Source organism: Phycodurus eques, chromosome 17 (genome assembly GCF_024500275.1).
Source record: "Phycodurus eques isolate BA_2022a chromosome 17, UOR_Pequ_1.1, whole genome shotgun sequence".
NCBI classification, from domain to species: domain Eukaryota; kingdom Metazoa; phylum Chordata; class Actinopteri; order Syngnathiformes; family Syngnathidae; genus Phycodurus; species Phycodurus eques.
In genome coordinates, this window is record NC_084541.1 from 4,529,342 (window position 1) to 4,555,830 (window position 26,489).

Sequence of the window (26,489 nt, forward strand, 5' to 3'; positions counted from 1 at the left end):
TATGGACCTGGCTGTATGGTCATCCATCTATGCCAGTGATGTATGTATAGGCAGAACAATAAAATGCTCTTCCATGAGATGGCAGAAGGCACAATGGACCCATGTATCCATCCACCTGTTGCCGTTCAAATAACATAATAAATCGTGCCTTCCATAGATTATTTCTAAAATGCACAGGCAGCCAGAGCAAGGCGATAAGAATAGGTGAAATGTGGTCTTGTTTGCACGTCCCTGCCAGCAGACGAGCAGCAGCATCATCATCTTCTTTCAGCTTGTCCCGCTAGGGGTGGCCACAGCATGCCATCCTTTTCAATGCAAGCCTATCTTCTGCATCCTCCTCTCAAACACCAACTGCCCTCATGTCTTCCCTCACGACATCCATCAATCTCCTCTTTGGTCTTCCTCTAGCTCTCTTGCCTGGCAGCTCAATCCTCATCAACCTTCTACCAATATACTCACTCTTTCTGACCAAACCATCGAAGTCTGATCTCTCTAACTTTGTCTCCAAAACATCGAACCTTTGCTGTTCCTCTGATCAGATCATTTCTAATCCTATCCAACCTGGGCACTCCTAGAGCAAACCTCAACATCTTCATTTCCACCAGCTCTGCTTCCTGTTGCCTCTTTAGTGCCACTGTCTCTTATTCATACATCATGGCTGGCCTCACCACTGTCTTATAAACTTTGCTCTTCATCCGAGCAGAGACTCTTCTGTCACATAGCACACCTGATACCTTTCTACACCCGTTCCAACCTCCTGGGACCTGTTTCTTCACTTCCTCACCACACTCACCATTGCTCTGGACTGTTGACCCCAAGTATGTAAAGTCCTCCGCCCATGCTATCTCTTCTCCATGGACCCTCACTTGTCCCACTCCACCCGTCTCATTCATGCACATATATTCTGTCTGACTTTGACTTATTTTCATTCCTCTCGTTTCATGTGCGTGCCTCCACCTTTCTAACCGTTCCTCCACCTGCTCCCTGCTTTCACTGCAGATGTCATCTGCAAACATCATGGTCCATGGGGATTCCAGTTTAACCTCATCTGTCAGCCTATCCATCACCACTGCAAACAGGAAGGAGCTCTGAATGATCCCTGATGCAGGCCCACCTCCACCTTAAATTCCTCTGTCACACCTACAGCACACCTCACCGTTTCGCCTCCCTGATACATGTGCTGTACTATTCTAACATACTTCTGTGCCACTCTCTGTATATTTCCATCAACATCCTTATGGCAAATAGTGCATCTGCGGTACACTTTCTAGGCATCTGTCATCAGTCTAGCCTCCAAAACTCTTTCCCATAACTTCATTGTGTGGCTCATCGAATTTATTCCTCTATAGTTCCCACAGCTCTGCAGATCACCCTTGTTCCTAAAAATGGGCACCAGCACACTTTTTCTCCATTCCTCAGGCGTCTTCTCACCTGCTAGAATTCTGTTGAACAACCTCGTCAAAAACTCCAAACCCACCTCTCCAAGATGATTCCATACATCCAGAGGTATGTCATCAGGACCAACTGCCTTTCAATTTTTCATGCTCTTTAGTAACTTTCTAACTTCATTGGAATTTGGGTTGTACATTAACATGTCACAGTTGCTTATATGTTGTTATGTTTTTGTTTTTTGTTTTTTTTACCTTGAGATCTTCCAGCTGAATTTTTAAATACCACTCATGGTGCATATGCCTCTCTGCCAAGAAAACAGCATGTCTGTGGTAGCCGGCCTGTCGAAGAACCTTAATGGCAATCTCAACATCAAAGTGAACCTCGCTTTCACTGCTCTATTGAAAATACAGTACACAGGAATATACAATTACAATATATGGTGTAGGAGTTTTCTCATTTTCTTGTAATGGAACCATAAAATGATTGCATTGCTGATTGAGACCTTTTTTCATTATTTCTGATATGTCTCCTTGTCACCTTAATGAACTCTTCCAGCTTCAAACTGTCCTTCAGTTTTGTATAACAGTTGAGCAACAGTGTGGTGTGGTCTGCATTGGCAAGTGACTGCCTGTGCAATGCTTGTAGAAATGCTGTCAGGTTATGGATCCTCTGTGCATCCAGAAATTTCCTAATGACATACGATGGCTCAAGTTTTCCAATCGTGCTGTGGGAAACATAGAAAACAAAAATGTTGGTTGTCTCCATTTCAAGAGAAACAATGAAAATTCAACATAATGATAGTTTTAGCACCCTTTTCACTGCCTGTAAAAGCATTTTTTTCCCTGTATCGTTCTGTGTAAATGCCACTGATGCAGAATGGGTGGGGTAGACTTGCTGACCAAGTCAACATGGCAATTTTCTGCTTTGGTAGGTTGTAGAGGTGAAACAATTAATTGATTAATCGATGACTACTCAATTATCAAATTAATCACCTTCTATTTTGATAATCGAATAATCGTTGATAGACATTGTTTAACTTAAAATATAATCAGAATCAACTTTATTTTGCCAAGTATGTACAAAAAACAGACAAGGAATTTGTCTCCGGTAGTTGGAGCCGCTCTAGTACGAGAACAGACAGTCAATTGACAGAGAACACTTTTGAGACATTGATAAAAACTGAGCAATAAAGGGTTGCTAGTTATCTGGTAATGCCGGTATAATTATTTTTTTTATAACTGTCCAAAAAGATGCAGAGTCCTCTAGCAGTTTGAATGATGAATATAGCAAGAGTCCGGTTCAATGACCATTGTGCAAAGGGCGCCGAGACTTCAAGGAATGCATGTATAATTAGTCCAAAATCCGCAATATTCTCACGTTTTTGTAGTCCTCCATGAATCCAGACTGATTATCTTTACGTTTAATCAAAATAAGACAGTTGCAGACATTTTGCTTTTACTTTAGAAAGCAATGTTCTTCAACATTTTCCCTATTTTCTGACATTACAGACCAAACCTGTAACTCAGGGGTGTCAAACTCAAATTCACAGTGGGCCAAGATAAAAAATTGGGACAATGTCGTGAGCCAAACTCAATATTTAATGAAAAATCACTGCGATCTGTATGTTTCCCTTCTCTCCAGAAATGTAGCGTTAAAGTTTATTGTATGACAACAAACTTAAATTTTGTTTAAACACTGAATCTGGAATAATCCATCCATCCATCCATTTTCTACCGCTTATCCGGGTCGGGTCGCGAGGGCAGTAGCTTTAGCAGGGACGCCCAGACTTCCCTCTCCCCAGCCACTTCATCCAGCTCTTCCGGAGGGATCCCGAGGCGTTCCCAGGCCAGCCAAAGGACGTAGTCTCTCCAGCGTGTCCTGGGTCGTCCCCGGGGTCTCCTCCCGGTGGCACGTGCCCGGAACACCTCACCAGGGAGGCGTCCGGGAGGCATCCAGCCACCTCATCTGGCTCCTCTCAATGGGGAGGAGCAGCGGCTCTACTCTGAGATCCTCCCGGATGACCAAGCTTCTCACCCTATCTCTAAGGGAGAGCCCGGACACCCTGCGGAGGAAACTCATTTCGGCCGCTTGTATCCGGGATCTCGTTCTTTCGGTCACGACCCACAGCTCATGACCATAGGTGAGGGTAGGAACGAAGATCGACCGGTAAATTGAGAGCTTCGCCTTTCGGCTTAGCTCCTTCTTTACCACAACGGACCGATACAAAGTCCGCATCCCTGCAGACGCTGCACCGATCCGTCTGTCGATTCTTCCCTCACTCGTGAACAAAACCCCAAGATACTTGAACTCCTCCACTTGGGGCAGGATCTCATCCCCGACCTGGAGAGGGCATGCCACCCTTTTCCGACTGAGGACCATGGTCTCAGATTTGGAGGTGCTGATTCTCATCCCAGCCGCTTCACACTCGGCTGCGAACTGCTCCAGTGAGAGTTGGAGCTCACGAGATGCAATACTGAGGCCACCAAACCCCTCTACGCCTTGGCTGCGCCTAGAAATTCTGTCCATAAAAGTTATGAACAGAATCGGCGACAAAGGGCAGCCTTGGTGGAGTCCAACCCTCACTGGGAACGAGTCCGACTTACTGCCGGATATGCGGACCAAACTCTGACTCCGGTTGTACAGGGACCGAACAGCCCATATCAGGGGGATCGGTACCCTATACTCCTGAAGCACCCTCCACAGGACTCCCTGAGGGACACGGTCGAACGCCTTCTCCAAGTCCACAAAACACATGTAGACTGGTTGGGCGAACTCCCATGCACCCTCGAGGACCCTGCCGAGGGTGTAGAGCTGGTCCACTGTTCCACGGCGAGGACGAAAACCACACTGCTCCTCCTGAATCTGAGATTCGACTTCCCGACGGACCCTCCTCTCCAGCACCCCTGAATAGACCTTACCAGGGAGGCTGAGCAGTGTGATCCCCCTGTAGTTGGAACACACCCTCCGGTCCCCCTTCTTAAAAAGGGGGACCACCACCCCAGTCTGCCAATCCAGAGGCACTGTCCCCGATGTCCACGCGATGTTGCAGAGGCGTGTCAACCAGGACAGCCCCACAACATCCAGAGCCTTTAGGAACTCCGGGCGAATCTCATCCACCCCCGGGGCCCTGCCACCGAGGAGCTTTTTAACTACCTCGGTGACCTCAAACCCAGAGATAGGAGAGCCCGCCTCAGAGAACCCACACTCTGCTTCCTCATGGGAAGGCGTGTCGGTGGAATTGAGGAGGTCTTCAAAGTATTCTCCCCACCGACTCACAACGTCCCGAGTCGAGGTCAGCAGCGCCCCATCCCCACTATACACAGTGTTGGTGGTGCACTGCTTTCCTCTCCTGAGACGTCGGATGGTGGACCAGAATTTCCTCGAAGCCGTCCGGAAGTCTTTCTCCATGGCCTCACCGAACTCCTCCCATACCCGAGTTTTTGCTTCAGCGACCACCAGAGCTGCATTCCGCTTGGCCAGCCGGTACCCATCAGCTGCCTCAGGAGTCCCACAGGCCAAAAAGGCCCAATAGGACTCCTTCTTCAGCTTGACGGCATCCCTCACTGTTGGTGTCCACCAACGGGTTCGGGGATTGCCGCCACGACAGGCACCGACCACCTTACGGCCATAGCTCCGGTCGGCCGGCTCAGCAATGGAGGCGTGGAACATGGTCCACTCGGACTCGATGTCCCCAGCCTCCCCCGGAACATGAGCAAAGTTCTGTCGGAGGTGGGAGTTGAAACTCCTTCTGACAGGGGATTCTGCCAGACGTTCCCAGCAGACCCTCACAATACGTTTGGGCCTGCCACGTCGGACCGGCATCTTCCCCCACCATCGGAGCCAACTCACCACCAGGTGGTGATCAGTTGACAGCTCCGCCACTCTCTTCACCCGAGTGTCCAAGACATGTGGCCGCAAGTCCGATGACACGACCACAAAGTCGATCATCGAACTGCGACCTAGGGTGTCCTGGTGCCAAGTGCACGTGTGGACACCCTTATGCTTGAACATGGTGTTCGTTATGGACAATCCATGACGAGCACAGAAGTCCAATAACAGAACACCGCTCGGGTTCTGATCGGGGGGGCCGTTCCTCCCAATCACGCCCTTCCAAGTCTCACTGTCATTGCCCACGTGAGCTTTGAAGTCCCCCAACAGAACAATGGAATCCCCAGCGGGAGCGCTCTCCAGCACCCCCTCCAAGGACTCCAAAAAGTGTGGGTACTCTGAACTGCTGTTTGGTGCATAGGCACAAACAACAGTCAGGACCCGTCCCCCCACCCGAAGGCGGAGGGAGGCTACCCTCTCGTCCACCGGGGTGAACCCCAACGTACAGGCGCCGAGCCGGGGGGCAATAAGTATACCCACACCTGCTCGGCGCCTCTCACCGTGGGCAACTCCAGAGTGGAAGAGAGTCCAACCCCTCTCGAGAGGACTGGTACCAGAGCCCAAGCTGTGTGTGGAGGCGAGTCCGACTATATCTAGTCGGAACTTCTCGACCTCACACACCAGCTCGGGCTCCTTCCCTGCCAGAGAGGTGACATTCCACGTTCCTAGAGCCAGCTTCTGTAGCCGGAGATCGGATCGCCAAGGTCCCCGCCTTCGGCCACCGCCCAGCTCACACTGCACCCGACCCCTATGGCCCCTCCCACAGGTGGTGAGCCCATGGGAAGGGGGACCCACGTTACCCTTTCGGGCTGTGCCCGGCCGTGCCCCATGGGTGCAGGCCCGGCCACCAGGCGCTCGCCTTCGAGCCCCACCACCAGGCCTGGCTCCAGTGGGGGGCCCCGGTGACCCGCGTCCGGGCAAGGGAAAACGAAGTCCATTGTTTGTCGTCATCATTAGGGGTCTTTGAGCCGTGCTTTGTCTGGTCCCTCACCTAGGGCCTGTTTGTCATGGGTGACCCTGCCAGGGGCATAAAGCCCCAGACAACTTAGCTCCTAGGATCACTGGGACACACAAACCCCTCCACCACGACAAGGTGACAATCTGGAATAAACAAACTTTAATATTATGATATATATATATATATATATATATATAATTGTTTTGGATTTAAATAGATAACATGAATTATTCTGTCTCTCCATCTTCTATTTATCTATCTCCAAGTACCTTTCTTTTTTATGTAAATCTTTTTTCAAAGGCCAACTACAAAACAACCCAAAAAAATAAGAATGTCCTTAAATAAAAATCCAAACTTCGAACTATTAACAGTCCCTACCTAGGAGTTGATAAAGGGCATTAAAAAATAAAAATAAACAATTCACTTATGTTATAAAGTCACTGATGGTGTAGTGGTGCACTTGCCTGACTTTGGTGCGGGCAGCGTGGGATCAGTTCCCACTCAGTGACGGTGTGAATGTGAGTGTGAATGGTTGTCCGTCTCTATATGTGCCCTGCGACTGAATGGCAACCAGTTCAGGGTGTAGTCCACCTTTCGCCTGAAGTCAGCTGGGATAGGCTCCAGCGCCCCGCAACCAACCCTAACCAGGATAAGCGGTGTTGACAATGGATGGAATTCACTTATGTTATGTTCTTTGTTACAGCCACGTTGATCCGCACACAACAAACAGGTCTGTCTTTTACTTTAGTGAACAGAGAATCTGCCTCCCACCTGTCTTGGAAGTTTTCCATCTTTTCTTTGACCATTTTTGGGAAGGGGAAGTGTAAATTTGCTCGAGGAGACTGGTTGCATAGTTGCTAACAACTGCAACAGAAAGGGAAGGTACGCTTGTCGGTCTAGACTGATGGGCCAACACACTAGCAAAGCATTCTGGGATTTGTAATATTAGTGGCACGTGTATTAGAGCTGGCCCGCCAGTATATAGCACATTTGATATGGTCTTGTGGGCCAACTATAATTACATCGTGTGCCAAATTTGGCCCCCGGGCCTGAGTTTGTCATATATGCAGTAACTGAATCATAATCAGTTTGTTGGTGCATTTACTGCATTGTCAATTTTAAATAATGTCCTGTTTTTTAATTAAGGGGTGGAAATTATTTTCTTTGTCCAAACCAAAGATTAATTCCAAAAAATAATAGAAAGATTAATCAATTATTAAAAGTTTGTAATTGCAGCTCTAATATATTGTATCAGAGCCGTAACATAGCAGTTGTGTGTAAGAGAATTATGTACTGATGGGACAGGGTGCCAAGTTTAACTGACACTGACCAGCCCTGTTGTGCTAAAAGCAGTTGTCACTGTTCAACAAGTAGACTATAGCACACGTGACACCGTATGCTGCCACTGATGGAGTCTGGCATCTAATTATCTGAATGCCAGATAGTATGTCCCAGATAACAGTTTCAATATTTGGAGATTTCTTTGTAAAAATAGACTTTCAAAACTTCTATATGGTGGAAAAAGTAAATGCGTTGGCCTGCAAAATACAGGGGCACACAAATGTGGCATTTCCACCAATCGGAAAACTTTTTTTTTTTATTTCTTGGGAATACTGTGTAAGAGAAACTCTTATTCTTGGCCCAAGGCAGCTGTGACACATGATCTAATTACCGAATGTACTGCTGAATGGCACCATCATGGTCTCCCTTAAGGTAGAGGTGATCACCATACTGTCTGAAGATCTCTGATAATCCATCACTGTCTAGATGCTGGCTTTTAGCCAAGTTTATGGCCATTACAAATAAATTCTTCTTAAACAGCATCTTTAACAAAAGACAAGATGTTGGGACAGTCAAAAATCAGCAGTGAGGTAAATAGTAAACAAGAATACAGACAAACATTCAACAATATTACCAGCACTACTCCTCCAGTACTACTACCATTACTACTAAGACACTCATCTAGCTTTACAGGTATACAGGGTTTTCACAAGACTTACTTCCAGCTTGGTCTGCGTGTCCTTCTCCTGAAGAACATAAATTTTCCCATCTCTGGTGAGGACGTAGAAGGAGCCCCATTCAGCCACAACATCAATGACATCATCAAATTGGGCACTATATGCAATGAATTTGTTGTCCAAGTCGTAGATGGTCAGAAGCTGTTTGTCTGATGGACAGCTTTCCCTGCTACCAAACCTTGTCCTGTGTAGGCATTAGCACACGAACATGGATAAAATTGGTATTAACTAAAACTGGAAAAACACTGTATACAGTAGATGCCAACTGTAGTGTCCAAAATGAAACCTTAAACGAATAAGAAACAAGATTTCAAATGCACCTTTTAAGAGAGGGAAAATTCAGGATTTTGACAAAACGTGATCATGACAATAACGTCACATAATATTACATTCAATACAGCGGCTGAATTAACTATTTAAACATCACCATTTTTCTCAAATATATTTCCAAAGCTGCTATTGACCTGAAAATTTCACCAGATGTTGGGAACAACCGAAGTAATCCATGCAGAAATAAAGTAGAACAATTAAGCTCAGAAATTAAGTTGTGTGTAAAAATGTGAAATGACACGGAAATAGTATGGAACACACCAAGTGGTATTTATTTAATACTTTGTACAAAAGCCTTTGTTTGCAATCGCAGCTTCAAGACGCTTCCTGTATGGAGAAACTAGTCACACGCATTGCTCTGGTGTGATTTTGGCCCATTCCTCCTCACAAGCAGTCTTCAAATCTTGAAGGTTCCGTGGGTTTCTTTTATGGACCTTGAGTTTCAGTTCGTTCCATAGATTTTCTATTGTATTCAAGTCAGGGGATATACTGGGTCATTCGAGCAGCTTTATATTTTTCTTTGAAACCAATTGAGAGTTTCCTTGGCAGTATGTTTTGGATCATTATCCTGCTGAAATGTCCACCCTCGTTTCATCATCCTCGTAGATGGCAGCAGATTTTTCTCAAGAATGCCTCGGTACATATGCCCATTCATCCTTCCTTCAATAATGTGAAGTTTACCAGTACCATTTGCTGAAAACCAGCCCCACACCATCATGTTCCCACCTCTGAACTTCAGTGTTGGTACAGTGTTTTAAGGGTGATGTGCAGTGCCATTTCTCCTCCAAACGTGGTGTGCATTATGGAATCCAAACAGTTGAATTTTGCTCTCATCCAACCAGACTAAATTCTCCCAGTATTTAACTGGCTTGCCCAAATGTTGTTCAGCAAACTTAAAGGAGCTAAACATGTTTTTTTGTTTGTTTTTTTCCAGCAATGGGGTCTTGCGTGGTTAGTGTGCATCCAGGCCATGACGGCGGAGTGCATTACTCACTGTTTTCTTGTGACAATAGTACCTGCGAATTCCAGGTCTTTTTGAAGCTCTCCACAGGTGGTCCTTCGCTCTTGGACAACTCTTCCGATTATTCTTGGCGCTCCTCTGTCGGAAATCTTAAGAGGAGCACCTCATTGAGGAAAATTTATGGTGGTATGATTGGCTTTCCACTGACATATTATTGCCCCAACCGTGCTCACTGGAACGTTCAGAAGTTTAGATATGCACCTGTAACCAATGCCATTATGTTTTGCAACAATTAGTTTGCAATGTTCTTGAGACAGCTCTGCTCTTAAGATGTGTCTTGATTCACACCTTGGCAATGAGACCTTTTTGTAAGACATCAATTAGGACTGAACCAGCTGATATTCATTTGCGCTCACAAGGGGCTGGATTGCAGTTTGATAATTGATAGATTTTAGGTGTCTTAGCTTTCCATGCCTTTTTGCACCTCCCTTTCTTTATGTGTTCAATACTTTTTCCCTGTGTCATTAACATTTTTACACGCCTTAATTTCTGATCTTATTTATTCTACTTTATTTGTATGTATGGATCACTTGAGTTGTTCCCAACATCTGGTGAAAATTTCACGTCAATAGCACCTTTGGAAATATATTTAATGAGAAAAATGGTGATGTGTTAAATACTTATTTCAGCCGCTGTATACAGTGCCGTGAAAATGTATTTGCCCTTCACAAATTATTTTCCCACTTTAATATTTAAGATCATCAAACAATTGTAAACATCAGACCAAGACAACCCAAGTCAATATAAAATGCAGTTTTTATAACGGCATTTTATATTTATAATAAGTGCTAAGGCCATTCTCAGCAGCAACAACTGAAATCAAGCATTATCTACAACCCCAATTCCAATGAAGTTGGGACGTTGTGTTCAAGATAAATAAAAACAGAATAAAATGATTTGCAAATCATGTTCAACCAATATTTAATTGAATACACTATAATGTTCAAACTGATAAACTTTGTTTTTTAGCACATAATCATTAATTTAGAATTTTATGGCTGCAACACGTTCCAAAAAAGCTGGGACAGGTGGCAAAAAAGACTGAGAAAGTTGAGGAACACGCATCAAACACCTGTTTGGAACATCCCACAGATGAACAGGCTAATTGGGAACAGGTGGGTGCCACGATTGGGTATAAAAGGAGCTTCCCTGAATTGCTCAGTCATTCACAAGCAAAGATGGGGCGAGGTTCACCTCTTTGTGAACAAGTGTGTGAGAAAATAGTCAAACAGTTTAAGGACAACATTCCTCAATGTACAATTGCAAGGAATTTATGGATTTCATCATCTACGGTCCGTAATATCATCAAAAGGTTGAGAGAGTCAGGAGAAATCACTGCATGTAAGCGGCAAGGCCGAAAACCAACATTGGATGTCTGTGACCTACGATCCCTCAGGCGGCACTGCATCAAAAACCAACATCAATGTGTAAAAGATATCACCACGTCCTCAGGAACACGTCAGAAAACCAATGTCAGTAAATACAGTTGGCGCTACATCCATAAGTGCAACTTGAAACTCTAATATGCAAAGCAAAAGCCATTTATCAACAACACCCAGAAAGGCCGCCGGCTTCTCTGGGCCCGAGCTAATCTAAGATGGACTGATGCAAACTGGAAAAGTGTTCTGTGGTCTCACGAGTCCAAATTTGAAATAGTTTTTGGAAAATGTGGACATCGTGTGCTCCGGGCCAAAGAGGAAAAGAACCATTCGGACTGTTATGGACGCAAAGTTCAAAAGCCAGCATCTGTGATGGTATGGGGGTGTGTTAGGGCCAATGGCATGGGTAACTTACACATCAGTGAAGGCACCATTAATGCTGAAACGTATTTACAGGTTTTGGAGAAACATATGCTGCCATCCAAGCAACGTCTTTTTCATAGACATCCCATCTTATTTCAGCAAGACAATGCCAAACCACATTCTACATGTGTTACAACAGCGTGGCTTCGTAGTAAAAGAGTGCGGGTACTAGACTGGCCTGCCTGCAGTCAGACCTGTCTCCATTGAAAATGTGTGGCACATTATGAAGCGTAAAATACGACAAGGGAGACCCCGAACTGTTGAACAGCTGAAACTGTACATCAAGCAAGAATGGGAAAGAATTCCACCTACAAAGCTTCAACAATTAGTGTCCTCAGTTCCCAAACGTTTATTGAATGTTGTTAAAAGAAAAGGTGATGTCACAAAATGGTAAACATGACCATGTACTAGCTTTTTTGGAACCTGTTGTAGCCGTAAAATTCTAAGTCAATGATTATTTGCTTAAAACAATACAGTTTATCAGTTTGAACATTAAATATATTGTCTTTCTCGTGTATTCAATTAAATATAGGTCGAACATGATTTGCAAATCATTGCATTCTGTTTTTATTTATGTTTAACACAACGTCCCAACTACATTGGAAATGGGGTTGTACAACTCGCAATGTCCTTCACATCTCTGTGGAGATATTTTGGCCCACTCTTCCTTGCAGATTTGTTTTATTTCAGCCAAAATGGAGGGCTTTCAAGCATGAATGGCATTTTTAAGGTCATGCCACATCATTTCAATTGGACTAAACTCCGGACTTTGACATCACTCCAAAAACTGTGTGTGGTTTTTTTTCCGACTTTACACCGATTGGCTTGATTGGCATCGGCCAATAATTAACATTTTATGCTGTTCAACTTTAATGTCATAATTCGTCGATCCGATCAGTTCCGCAAAATACATTTACTCTGCGTTGCCATCATGTACAGTATATTTGAATTCAAAAGCGAGTTTATTTTTAGCCTTGTCGCGTCTTTTGACATAGTACTGTAAATAGCTGACCGACAAAGTTTTTTCTATTTTTTAAACGTGTCGGCGGTGTGGGACAGACAACACGTCTGAGACAGACAACACGCAATGCTTGGATAAGACTACAAGACAAATTTGGTCTTTCACGATTGCATTATGTCAGACTACTGCAATAAAATTTTGTATTCCGATACCAGCGCATCCCGTCTTTCACGATCACTGGGCTTTATCTTGTCAACTCAAACGCGACCGGATACACGACTTACCATAGCAACAACAATGGATTGCGCGTGTATTGTGTTGGTCTAAAAAGAACAAAATGTGGAAAAACGACATGGTGGTGGTCACCGGTGCTTGGGAGAAGACGTTCATTCAAGAATTGCTTGAGGTATGTTCACATACTTTTAATACGATACGGCTCACAAACAGCCAACAAAACATTATGTAGGCTAGCAAGCTAGTGCTAGCACTAACGTTGTACGTAAACATGCCGGCGTTATGTTGACTCATGCTCTAAAGTTTCAGTGTGTGTGCAGTAATTTAAATACAATAAAATCATTTAATTACAGTAAATTAGCACCCATTATTTCTGTCATGTTGTAATATTGGTTTGACCTTACTGATTAAAATACATGACCTGAGAAGAGAGTATTTTTGAAGATACTCAGTATACAGTACACAAGTACATACAGTAAATGAACAAGTCATTTAAATAAACATTGCTCCATCTTGTGATCGGATCGGTTATCGTTTTGTTTTTTTAACTTGGTGATCAGTGATCGGCCACAAAAATCCTTATCGTGTAAAGCCTAGTTTATTTTAAGCTATTCAGAAGTTAACTTGCTGGTGTGTTTGGGATTGTTGTACTGCTGCAGGAATGACCCAAGTCTCCTTCAGCTGGAGGTCACCAACTCAAGGCCAAACATTCTCTTTCTGGATTTTTTGATAAAGAGCAGAATTCATAGTTTCATCAATTACAACAAATCATCCAGAATCTGAATGGGCTAATCAGCCTCAGACCACCACAATACCACCACGTTTGACAGTTGGTTTGATGTTCTTTTTCTGAAATGCTGTTAGATTTATGCTTTAGAAAAGGCTTCGTAACCTTTTCCAGACTGATAGATGTCAACTACTTTCTCCACTATTGGTGAATTTCTTTGGATCGTGGCATTTTGTTGCAACTTTTGAAGATGTTTTGGCTTACTTAATTTTGTCAGACAGGTTCTATTCAAATGATTACTTTATTGAACAGGTCTGGAGGTAATCAGGCTTGAGTGTGGTCAGTGAAAATGAAATCAACTTTACAAAAAATGTGATTATACAGTTAATTCATGATTGAACAAAGGTGGTGGACAATTACTTTCCCCCCACTGGCCCAGATAGCTTTGAATATTTTTCCCCTTAATTAATAAAATCACCTTTTAAAAACTCTATGATATGTTTACTTGACGTTAATCTTTTTTGAGTGAGCCAAGTTGCGGTGGCCCTGCCAGAACATCTACTGGCCTCGTATATTCATGATATTATACGTTAAGTTTGAGTGATTATTTTATATTTAGTGTATTTACACTGCAATATTTAAGCCCCTTTAAGAAATTATTAGCCCAATTGCATCCATGGCGATGACTCTGTACTAACCTCACTAAAATCAAGGCACTGCAATTGCACAAATAAATAATAATCTTTTAAAGAATAAATCAGTTCCAAAATTATTACAATATTTACTTAGCATTGACTTTCTATCATTCTTGTTTGTTAATGTTGTGCACACTATGTATAATTAGGGGTGCTCCGATCAGTGTATGATGCTGCCAATTCCGGTACCGATAATCCATGAGTGAGATCTGACGATACCAATCATATGGATTAGCTGTAAATTTTTCTATTTATTTACAGTTAGTGCTATTGGCTATATGATCTGACGTGTTTGTTTGGGTTTGCTTCGCAGCTCTTGTGCGCCTCTGCAGTGTGAAGGGGGAGGGGACGCTACACTCTGGCTGTGCAATTATGGAATAAAATAATAATCACGACCATTTTGATTGATATTGAATGCATGGTTAATATACATGATTATTCATTTATTTCAGAAATGTATTTAAGCAACTACCAAAACTCAACACTAAATAGAACTTAAACGAATAACCAGAAAATAAATTAGTTACAAGTAAAATAATATTAAAATAATAGAAGAAAGAAAACTAAACATATTCATTGCTCAAACGTGCCAATGCTTTTAGTCATGACTGTATTGTCTATTGTAGTTGTCGAAAAAAAATTATCTAATTATTCTGGCATTTAGCCAATAGTCATAATTTTGGTCATCCTAACTGACCTAAAACAGGAAATATTTAGTCTGATTTCATGTCAAAGTCAGGACAAAAGCATCTTTTTATACAGTCACTGACTGTATCTACCATTCCTGCTGTGTGCGCCTTGGACTCCTCAGGGCAGTGTGGTATGATGCATGCATGGAGCTATTTATTTTCTGTAAGTTAAAATATAAATAAAATAAACATTTTTAAAAATAAAAATAGTACAAGAAGAAAGCAGCAATAATGTTAAAAAAGTCATTTCTCACAGATTAGGACGAATATATGCCTGTGAGTATTGTTAAATTACCTTTCTGTATGTGCTACTATGACGACTGTGTGTGAATATTTATTTGAATGTAAATCCCTCCTGTGACCAAATGCTAATACTAGCTACCCATTAATAGTTTCCACTGACTGTTATCATTAATCTGAAAAAAACAATTGTGTGTCTTGTATTTAAATATAAAATGAGGGCGATCACTTTTGTTGTTCGCTTAGTTTTACAGTAAACTCCAACTGGGGGGAGGTCAATAACCAGCCTAAAGTACGCTTAGGGAGGGCAGATTAACATTCTATAGGTTGCAAAGTACAAGCTGCTGTATGTGGCTAGCGCCGTTAGTTTCGGCGACCGTGTTGAAGCTACCCCGAATGTGTGCCCGTGTATCCAGTCAGGCGGTGCTGGTCGCAGTTTCTCCTTATGTCATCACCACATCCTGTGTTGGACAGGATGTCTCGGTGATAAAAAAAAAAATTCAGATGAAGACTGAGAATGCAGTTTTGGGCCGGCAAAAATTTTTGTGATTTAGAAATTTGTCCTGGCTTGAGCGGGCCAGTGTCTATATATAGGTGGTGGACTGGCACAGCAGCGTAGTGGCCCCGGGGCACCGATGGTGTCGGATTCTGTTGGGTTATCTTTTTCTGATATTTACATATTTGATGATCGTTAAACATTAACGTGGGGAAACAATGCACAAAAATAAGAATTTGAGAAGGGGGTAAATACCTTTCATGGACTGTTCACTCAACTGGACCAGACTAAACTCGACTAGTTTCAATGAATTTCAAATGTAATCGAGCACTTAGGGCCATACAGACCCTTTCCAAAAAAATAGAATATCATAGAAACATTTATTTATTTCCATAATTCCATTCAAAAAGTTCAACTGTCATTAATTATAGATTTAGGGTCCACAATTTAAACAATTTCAAGTATTTATTTGTACATAATTTGAGCTTCCAGCTCATAAAACCCATGAAATCAGGAACTCCAAAACCTTTTTGAGTTCCTAAAAAAATAGAATTTTGTGAAGAAATTATTTTCTTCTCAGTTTTTGGAGAAAAGAAAAAAAGAAATTAGGGTCACATTAAATCAATCAAAATACTACTAATACTAATACTTTCAAAACAATACGTTCATCTTCAATACTTGGTTGGGAATCCCTTTGCTTTAATCACTGCCTTGATGCGCCGTGCCATTGAGGCAATCAGCCTGTGGCATTGCCTGGGAGCTATGGAAGCCCAGATTTCCTTGATGCTTGCTGTCATTTTTCTTTGTTTTTGGGTCTGGTGACCCTCATTTTCCTCTTGATAATACCCCTTAGATTCTCAATGGGGTTTAGATCCGGCGAGTTGGCGTGCCATTCAAGCACCGTGATGGCATGGGCATCAAACCGGGTTTTGATGGGCAGGGGCCAGGACCTGCTGGAAGATGAAATCTGCATCTCCATACAGATCTTCAGCAGAAGGAATCATGAAGTCCTCTAAAACATTCTGGTAGACTGTTGCGGTGACCTTGGATTTAAGAAAGCAGAGTTTACCAACACCTGCACTGGACATTGCACCCCAAATCATGACTGGACCTCAAGCAGCTTGCATCTTCCTCCAAAACCTTGAACCCCGAATGAAAGGCACACTTTACTTTCATCGGAAAAGAGGACCTTGGACCACTGGCCAACAGTCCAGTCATACTTCTCCTCGGCCCAGTTGAGATGCTTCCTACAGTACGTTGGCTCAGGCTCAGAAGTGGCTTGACTCGAGGAACCCGACAGTTGGAGCCCATCTACCGGATGGGTCTGAATGTGGTGGTTTTTGAAGCTGTGATTCCCGCATCATTCCACTCTTTCTGGATTGCTGCTAGATTCTTGAATCTTCTGTTTGATAATCCACTGAAACCCACGGTCACATCTTTTCTTGCTGCATCTTCTCCTCCCGTATTTTGCCCTTCCGTTGATATGCTTGGACACAGCACTGTGTGAACAGCCAGCCTCCTTAGCTATGAACTTTTGTGGTTTACCCATGCTATGGAGGTTACCCATGATGGTCTTCTGGCCAGTTGCCAACTCTGCAGTCTTCCTCAAATTAAACCTTAACTGACAACAGCTGAACCAAACTGAACCAATTTAATGACATCTGGGGAAACCTGTGCAGGTGCTTTGAGTTTAGTAGTTGATTAGTGTCTGACACTCAGTTTAAAACATTTATGGCCTGACAGATTTTGGGCTGATTTCTTCACAGTATTAACAGTTTTTGAATTCTTGATTTCGTGGATTTCGCCCAAATTATATAAAAATAAACAAATGCAGTGGGTACGAAAAGTATTCAGACCCCCTTAATTTTTCACTCTTTGTTATACTGCAGCCATTTGCTAAAATCATTTAAGTTCATTTTTTTCCTCATTGATGTACACAGAGCACGCCGTATTGGGAGGAAAAAAAATGAATTATTGATTTTTCTTTTCAGAATTATTAAAAAAGAAAATATGAAATATCACACTCATAAGTATTCAGTTCAGTATTTAGTAGAAGCACCCTTTTGAGCTAATACAGCCATGAGTCTTTTTGGGAATGATGCAACAAGGATTTGGGGATCCTCTGCCATTCCTCCTTGCAGATCCTCTCCAGTTTTGTCGGATTGGATGGTGACTGTTGATGGACAGCAATTTTCAGGTCTCTCCAGAGATGCTCAATTCGGTTTACGTCAGGGCTCTGGCTGGGCCATTCAAGAACAGTCACAGAGTTGTTCTGAAGCCACTCCTTCGTTATTTTAACTGTGTGCTTCGGGTCGTCTTGTTGGAAGGTGAACCTTCTGTCCAGTCTGAGGTCCTGAGCACTCTGGAGAAGGTTTTCATCCAGGATATCCCTGTACTTGGCCGCATTCACCTTTCCTTCGATTGCATCCAGCCGTCCTGTCCCTGCAGCTGAAAAACACCTCCACAGCATGATGCTGCCACCACCATGCTTCACTGTTGGGACTGTATTGGACAGGTGATGAGCAGTGCCTGGTTTTCTCCACACATACCGCTTAGAATTAAGACCAAAAAGTTCTATATTGGTCTCATCAGACCAGAGAATCTTATTTCTCACCATCTTGGGAGTCCTTCAGGTGTTTTTTAGCAAACTCCATGCGGGCTTTCATGTGTCTTGCACTGAGGAGAGGCTTCCGTCGGGCCACTCTGCCATAAAGCCTGGTGGAGGGCTGCAGTGATGGTTGACTTTCTAGAACGTTCTCCCATCTCCCGACTGCATCTCTGGAGCTCAGCCACAGTGATCTTTGGGCTCTTCTTTACCTCTTCCATTTAAGGATTAAGGAGGCCACTGCGCTCTAGGAACCTTAAGTGCAGCAGAAATATTTTTTTCTAACCTTAGCCAGATCTGTGCCTTGCCACAATTCTGTCTCTAAGCTCTTTTGCTCTGACATGCACTGTGAGCTGTAAGGTCTTATACAGACAGGTGTGTGGCTTTACTAATCAAGCCCAATCACTATAATCAAACATAGCTGGACTCCAATGAAGGTGTAGAACCATCTCAACGATGATCAGAAGAAATGGACAGCACCTGAGTTAAATATATGAGTGTCACAGCAAAGGGTCTGAATACTTATTTATGGCTGTGTGATATTTGCGTTTTTTTTTGTTTTTTTTTTAATAAATCTGCAAATATTTCAACAATTTAATTTTTTTCTGTCAATATGGGGTGCTGTGTGTACATTAATGAGGGAAAAATATTAACTTAAATGATTTCAGCAGATGGCTGCAATATAACAAAGAGTGAAAAATTTAAGGGGGGCTGAAATACCCATACCCACTGTAAATACTTGAAATTGTTTAAATTGTGAGCCCTGAATCTATAATCTATGAAATTTAACTTTTGAATGGAATTATTGAAATAAATAAACTTTTCCATGATATTATAATTTTTTGGAAAGGGTCCGTATTTTACACGCCTGGCTTGCGCGCCCTGAAGGTGCGCCGATCCTCCCGACGACGTATAGTGACTCCAAACTTCAAGTGTCATATAATGTTTCACTTTCACACGGCGCTGTACATATGACAGCCTCTGAGAGTGCGGCGAAAGCAAAGTAATTAAGTTGATGGCAGAATATGCGCATGTACCAATTTAACAGTAAACGCCCACATTCCAAGGTGGCACAAGGGATTGTATATGACATACTTAAGTGGAAGGGAGAATCTGCGCAGCCAGAAAAGCGCGGAGCTGTATCCGTTTTCTGACGCAAGCACATAGGAGAATATGCCCTTTAGAGTGCACGTGAAGACAAACCCAACCTTTTCAGGAAGCTTGGAATTAATCATGGCACTCAATATTATTCTTTCATTTATATCATTTGCATTCTTACTTGCTGGGGGACTCTGTATTCATGGTGAGTGTTCTTACTTTGTATTCCAAGTAATTAAGAAAAGATATCCACGATGCCAGCGGGCCAAAAGCTTGGTTCCATCAAAGGCAAAGCAGGGACCTCGTTCGTCAGGCTGATACAGATACACACATTCATCACCAGCCACAATAAACTGAGAATCTTGTGAGGGATCTGTAAGGGATGAGCAGCGAAGAGCACACCCATGTGTATCCAGCTCTACTTTTGGATACTCTTTGACAGACAGGCTGTAGCACTAAACAAGGGAGAGAAGGTGGTGGATATAGAAATTACTGGGGCAGTAATATTGTCATAAACAGTATTTCATGGTTGACAAACAATACCACAACTAAACCCAGTATTCATATATTCTGGTAGCTCTTACATGGACTTTCTCAAGAGTGGCAACATACAGATGTGTGACCTTAGCAACTTGACGGAAGGCGAGGCCTGTGACTGGGCTGGTTCCCTCATGCAGAATAAGAGTTTTACTGTGACGATCCCGAGTTATGTCACCTTTGGTCAGAACCACACTGCCATCTGTGAAGCCTGTCAAGAGACACACAATGCCTTTTAACCTGCGTCAAGTAAATGCTGAGATTCACAGTGAAACACCAGAAAGCAAAGAAACATTTCTTCCCCACATACCAATAGCCATAAAGTTGAGGTTCTCGTGTACACTGAGGCAAGAAACCTCCGCTGGTTTGTTGCCTGGAATTGCAGGGAAAATTCTTGTGCAGAGGGGACTTCCACTGTCTCTTTTGTCCAAGTTCCAGACCTTTACCTGATAAACAATTAGAATTAGTGGTTGTCCAGCCCTGGCTGTAATACTCAGGCCTCAGTTGAAAACAGTAAGCCGGTACTTACTAGAGGGTTGATTCCATGTTCATCCTGTCCCACTGTTACAAGAATACTGTGTTGTTTCAGTTGGTAGATATGCGTTACTCGTAACTTATAAGCCTGAAAGGTTGTCAGCTGCAAGAGCCGCATCAAAAGCCAGATGTTGCCACTTATATGTAATATGGGCTAAGGAAAAAATACACAAAAGCAGTCCATGCCTAGTTATCTTGTTAATTGCATAAAATGTAGTCCAATGTAGCATTTTTTTTAATGCCGCATCGGTTTTAAATAAATGTCTCCTGTACAGAAAAACAATGCTTAATGTCTTATTTTGAAAAAGTTATTGATGGGTAGTGCCTGCTGCACACTGCGCGATGCGGTCAAACTCGATTGGACCGGACTATTGCATAAAAATAAGAGATGCCGATGCAACTCGGACATTGAGTGCTTGGCTATATGGATGCCCTGAACAGCGACACTGTATAGGCGTTTGATGTTGTATATACAGTATAGTGTATTTTATCAATTTTTTTTAAACAAAAAAAAACCAAACAGATTAATAGTTAATGAAGAAGCGGGTTGCTAAAGAGAGGATGTGGGCTAGTATAAATGTGAGTGTGTATATTTTAAAGGAGTCTCGTCAACTCCATTCATTTGAATGTACCCAGCAAGGTACGTACCGTTCTCGCATTTTAGTCACATGCTTTGCTTTTTCATCCACAGGCTCATTATACTTTATGAATATAGTGAGGAATTGAAGAAAAACACAATACTGGATGGTTTATATACCCTATATATGGCTTGGGGCGGCGCAGCGGCCATTCCGTGTCTCGCTTGGCTCAAACCCAGAAATGCATTTTCAGCGTGAGTGAAATCTTATGTGAATTTGGATCAGCTGTAAACTGTGACGTTACGACAGTGATTCAAATTATGAATGGCATCAAAACCAGTGGCAGACTGACTGGTCATTCATGAAAACAGTTGCAAAACCACACACACTGCGCGACAGTTCAGTCAGGTTCAGCCACGTCGCTCTATGCGTTGTTAGGCATTCATAGTAAAGGTAATCTGGATTGACAGCACAAATGGTGGTGGCCCATTAATGTACATTCTCTTTAAAGCCGTCAAGATGTAAACAGCGTCATAAAAATCATGCGAGTTGTGCTGCCCTTCAAACTCTGCAGATACAAGTGCCAGACATGCAAACACCAAAAGGCATGACAAAGATGACCAAAAAAAAAAAATAATGTAGGGGGGGGGTATGGGGGATCCCCCCGGCCCCCCAGATAATTATTTTTAATTTTAACATAAATTAAGCAATCTGGAAGATTCTGAAGAGTACAGATAAAGCAAAATAAACAAATTATTCACGCAGAAAAATATTATACACCGTCCAAGTACATTAAAGATTAAAATTAAATTTGCCTCATTTCTTTGCTTTTTTTGTTATGGCCTCCAATTTGAGCCAGGCCCATCTCCACCTGCACCTGATGCCTGCTTTAAGCTGTGCCACATAAATAGCATCCTCCTCTTTCAGTATTGACATTCTGGAAAATAATTGACTAAAATCATTGTCTGTTTCACTTCACCAACTTCAAAGGCTCATCCTAAATGCATCCTCCAGGAAAATATTAAGTACAATGTTTTTCTGTTTTTATTGGGCATTTCAGAATTTTAAGTTAGTTCATTCTGTGTTGTGACATAATCCATAACATCGCTCTGTCGCTTAATACATTTAACATTAACATCTGTAAACTAATTAAATAATTGTAAGCGCGTTTCCTAATTAATACAAAATGTACTAGCGGATCAACTCGTCGCCCATGTTACGTGTGCTTCGCGGTTCCGCTGGGACCACAACCAGGGCCACGACCCGCAGCACCTCAACGTGAAACTACAAAAGACCAGTGCAAAAAAATACGACACGGGCTGATCTGATGAGCAAAATTTTTTGCTTAAACGTAAGAGTAGCAACAGAGGATGTCCACTCCAGAGGTGGGTAGTGTAGCCGAACATTGTACTCAAGTAAGAGTACTGTTACTTGAAAATAATGTGACTCAAAAAAAAGTAAAATTAGTCTTCCAAGAAATTACTTGAGTAAGTGTAAAAAGTACACAGTGAAATAATTCCTCAAGTACTGAGTAAAAAGTGAGTAACCTCTGATTTTTTTAACCACAGCATGAACATCAATAAAAAATAAAATTACAAAATAAAACATGAATGTGCAAATTCTGATGTTGCTGTGTGTGTGTGAGTGTGTGTGTGTATGCACATTTAAAACTACAACAAAACACCTGCAATGTACTGCACGGTGTTTTCTAAAGTTATAAGTGAGCTGAAATATCCACGTTTGGGCAGAAAGTGCCAGACAAATACTACAATACATGAAAGCTATTGTTTTTGTTCATCTAAATATGAACAAGAGTAGCCCTCCTTTGCCTTCATGGTAACGAAGACCTTCACAACATGCTGTCTTATCTCGTGTTAATACCTATGCCCGGGAAGCCCAATGGAAGACGCAGTGTGTGGTCATGTGACTTTCTTGTGTCGTTTGATTGGTGAACTTGACTTTAACGTCACTAGCGCTTAATTTGGATGACGCAAAAGCGCCCAATGCGGAAGTCGTAGTCTCGCGCACGTAATAGTTGACAAATAAGCAATAATTGATAAATAAAAGTAGCGAGCAACATTTAGATCATTGTAACGGAATAAAAGTACTGTTACTTACTTACTTAACAGTAGAAGCGGCAAAAGTGTTTTTTCTGGTCTCGTCAACTCCTGTGACTTATCCAAAGCAGGTCCAGAGAACATAGGCGGAACCTCAGGACAACGCGCTCGCACATTAGTCCGCCACGGAGTAATATTCACAATTACATCTGTGTGTGGATGGTGGATGTGTGGAATGGATCTAGCTGCCAGTGTTCAAGGAGTACAAAACAGCCTACGGCGACACTCCCCCCGCCGTGGAAAAACTCATCAGTTCGATACGAATTACGTAAATGGCCTATTCTGAGTTCAAAATGGCGAATTTCGCCAAAAGGGGACTGACTTGTATGAATGAAGTGAATATCTGATGCTAACTACTCATTAAACTCAATCTTGTCTTTATATAATCGTAATATCGGGAAAGACATGCAATAGTTGACACAAATTCATTCATATCTCAGAAATAACACCATTCATTTTGCAGTCTGCTATTTCGTGAATGCAAAATGGCTGCCTCAGGTCACAGATCCCTCTGGTGTATTGCAACAACATAAGGAGGCGCTCTCAAGTGGCATTACGGGTTAAGAAGGACAGTTTGTAAAACAACCCAAAAAAAGGAACTCTCAAGACACTAAGATGCATTTGTTAATTTTCATTGAAAAGGTATATTTGCCAATAGAGGGAACAAAATCCTATACATCCCAAAATGTAACCTTCAGAAAACATGTTTCAAATCATGTAATTTTATTTTGGACCACTCACAGTAAATACATTTTGGTATTAAAAATTTAAGAAATAGTATTTTCGAATTTTTTTGGATGACCTTTTGATGGATAACAATTGCCAATAATTCAAATACTCATCTGTAAAATTAATTTATTTTCAAAAGGAAATTCAGTGCACCATGTCGTTACCGTTATTGATCAAATTATATTGAAATGACCCACAGAGTCCAATTATTCTACATCAGTAGCCATACAAATAGAGAAAAAGGAGAAACACACCGTATTATATAATGACATGCTGATCAATAATAATAAACCCAGTATGTATTTTGCATGAAAAACTGTTCAAAAGGATTGTATGTAGACGAAACATTCGGCAAGCAACTCTGTAAATTTAGTCGAGGGTGAAGAGCTACTGAAGGATTTTTCTGCATAGAAAAGGAAAGGTGACACACCCAAATAAGTCCACCACTTGGTCAGATTTTGTCTAATTGGTACGACATATGAAATAACTTTGGCTTGTCACCTTGCTTTGATAGCGATATGAATATGCATCGTGGAAGGTGCACCACAACTCGTTTCTTTTTCGCTGTCGAGTTACGCTTAAACAGCTAGCCAAGCATAACATTAGCTGAGCAGGCTAACTGCTAAAGGATATCTCCAAGAACAATATGGCCACGTCCGGAGTCGCAAGCCGATATTCCATTTGGAAGAACAAATGTTTTCCCACTATCCAAAGGATCCTTGACTGTTTCTTTGTCAAAAAATGTAAATTTTCTCCATTGTAAAAATGCTGCCATCGTGTTGACGTTCGCGCTTTACGGTCACGGACGGTGCTCACGTGACAGCTCATCACGTGAGTAAACCGGAAGCGTTGATAGCGTCATATTAATAAGACTGTCCGGGTAACTGACGTGCCTACCGTGGTGGCCATGTTGGCAGGGGCGACGTTGCATCAAAAGCAATGCATGGACATTGAAACTAAGTTGTAAAACATCTATCCATCCATCCATTTTCTGAGCCGCTTCTCCTCACTAGGGTCGCGGGCGTGCTGGAGCCTATCCCAGCTATCATCAGGCAGGAGTTCTCCCCGTGCCTGCTTGGGTTTTCACTGCGGTTTCCTCCCACATCCCAAAAACATGCATGAATTGGAGACTCTAATTTGCCCGTAGGTGTGAATGTGAGTGTGAATGGTTGTTTGTTTGTATGTGCCCTGCGATTGGCTGGCAACCAGTTCAGGGTGTACCCCGCCTCCTGCCCGATGATAGCTGGGATAGGCTCCAGCACGCCCGTGACCCTAGTGAGGAGAAGCGGCTCAGAAAATGGATGGATGGAAAATGTGACGACAGTAATTTACTACTGGCTAATCATAAAAAGAGTTGTTGAAGTTCATAAAGGCACCAGAGACAGCTATGGGATCCTTCAAACCAGGAAAAAGGGTCCTGTAATATTCAGTAGACAATGTCCAGCTATCATTGTCACGTGGCTGTAATTGTTGCTGATGTGTGTGTGTGTTGCAAGTGGGCCAAAGTGATAGTTCTAACTTGCAATATTGTTGGTAGACGAGTCCGTGTGTCCAGCTGTAATGTGAATATCATGTGTGATTTGGGTTTTGAGCACATTTGGGAAAGTGTATAAGTTCGAGCTAGTGACGTATGGTAATTAGCAAATGAGTACTGTAGCTATTTACGTAACTATTGGTTGTACAGCAATTGCAAATGACAAACATATTTTGAGTTAGTACATTAAGCACAGGTGTTTTTATAGCAAGTGACGGAGGAACATGAAGTTTCATGCCTCAAATGCAGTAGAGCTATCGTCGTCACATGTGGCCATAATTGCTACTGATGTGTGTGTGTTGCAGTAAAGGAGATTACTTCTATTAAAAAAAAAACGCACGCTTGGATTTATTTGTGTCCATGTGTGCGACACTGTAAATCCAATAGGGCTCTGAGATCTACAGACTCAGTTCAAATAGTGGAGCACAGAGTCCAAGGCAAACATGGTGAAGCAGCGTTTACTGTAGTTATTATGCTGCACACAAATGGAATAAGTTGCCAACAGAAGTTTCTTTGTTTTTAAATGCTTTTAATCATGTAAAGCACATTGAGTTACCTTGTGTATGAAATGCGCTATATGAATAAATTTGCTTTCTTTTGCTTTGCTGAAGCCAGATTCCACGGTTGACTGTCTCTACGAACTGTGTCAGATCTCGCTTACCGCAGGCTCCCCTGCACCTTCGGAACCAAGGGAGTCCTGAGCGGCTCTCCGTTTAAAGGGTTAATTTAAGTAAAGCACATTGAGTTACTTTGTGTATGAAATGCGCTATATAAATAAATTTGCTTCCTTTTCTTTGCTGAAGCCAGATTCCACGGTTGACTGTCTCTATGAACTGTGTCAGATCTTGCTTACCCCAGGCTCCACTGCACTTTCGAAACTAAGGGAGTCCTGAGCGGCTCTCCGTTTAAAGGGTTAATTTAAGGTTAATTGCTATTCAAGCAATTTTTCCAGTCAAAATTAATTTTACAGGCAAATTCAATTGTTAAACAAGAGTTAAGACTTAGCATCTATCAAGATTAAAACTATTACTTTTTATAACGGCGGCACGATGGAACATCTATCAAGATTAAAACTATGAGTTTTTATTACGGTGAACAACTGGTTAGCATGTCTGCCTCACAGTTCTGAGGACCAGGGTTCAAATCCGGCCTGGCCTGTGTGGAGTTTACATGTTCTCCTCGTGCCTGCGTGTTTTTATTCCCCGGTACTCCGGTATCCTCCCACATCCCAAAAACATGTACAGTAGATTAATTGAAGACACTCAATTGCCCGTAGGTGTGAATGGTTGTTTGTTTATATGTGCCC

General features: G+C 42.4%; 1 protein-coding gene across 2 annotated transcripts in view; it reads right to left on the minus strand.

Moving 5' to 3' along the window:
- vps11 (VPS11 core subunit of CORVET and HOPS complexes) overlaps positions 1 to 24,467 on the minus strand; it is a 56,434-nt gene extending 31,967 nt beyond the window's left edge. For both annotated transcript variants that reach the window (XM_061701960.1, XM_061701959.1), the window contains exons 1-9: positions 24,279 to 24,467; positions 20,221 to 20,365; positions 20,002 to 20,137; positions 19,739 to 19,902; positions 19,374 to 19,609; positions 8,239 to 8,440; positions 7,911 to 8,062; positions 1,930 to 2,116; positions 1,644 to 1,787 (exon numbers count right to left, since the gene is read on the minus strand). In XM_061701960.1, the coding sequence (XP_061557944.1) occupies positions 1,644 to 1,787; positions 1,930 to 2,116; positions 7,911 to 8,062; positions 8,239 to 8,440; positions 19,374 to 19,609; positions 19,739 to 19,902; positions 20,002 to 20,137; positions 20,221 to 20,365; positions 24,279 to 24,424 (1,512 nt within the window). In that variant the 5' untranslated portion in view covers positions 24,425 to 24,467. The remainder of the gene's footprint in view (positions 1 to 1,643; positions 1,788 to 1,929; positions 2,117 to 7,910; positions 8,063 to 8,238; positions 8,441 to 19,373; positions 19,610 to 19,738; positions 19,903 to 20,001; positions 20,138 to 20,220; positions 20,366 to 24,278) is intronic.
- Between the last annotated feature and the right edge of the window lie 2,022 nt (positions 24,468 to 26,489).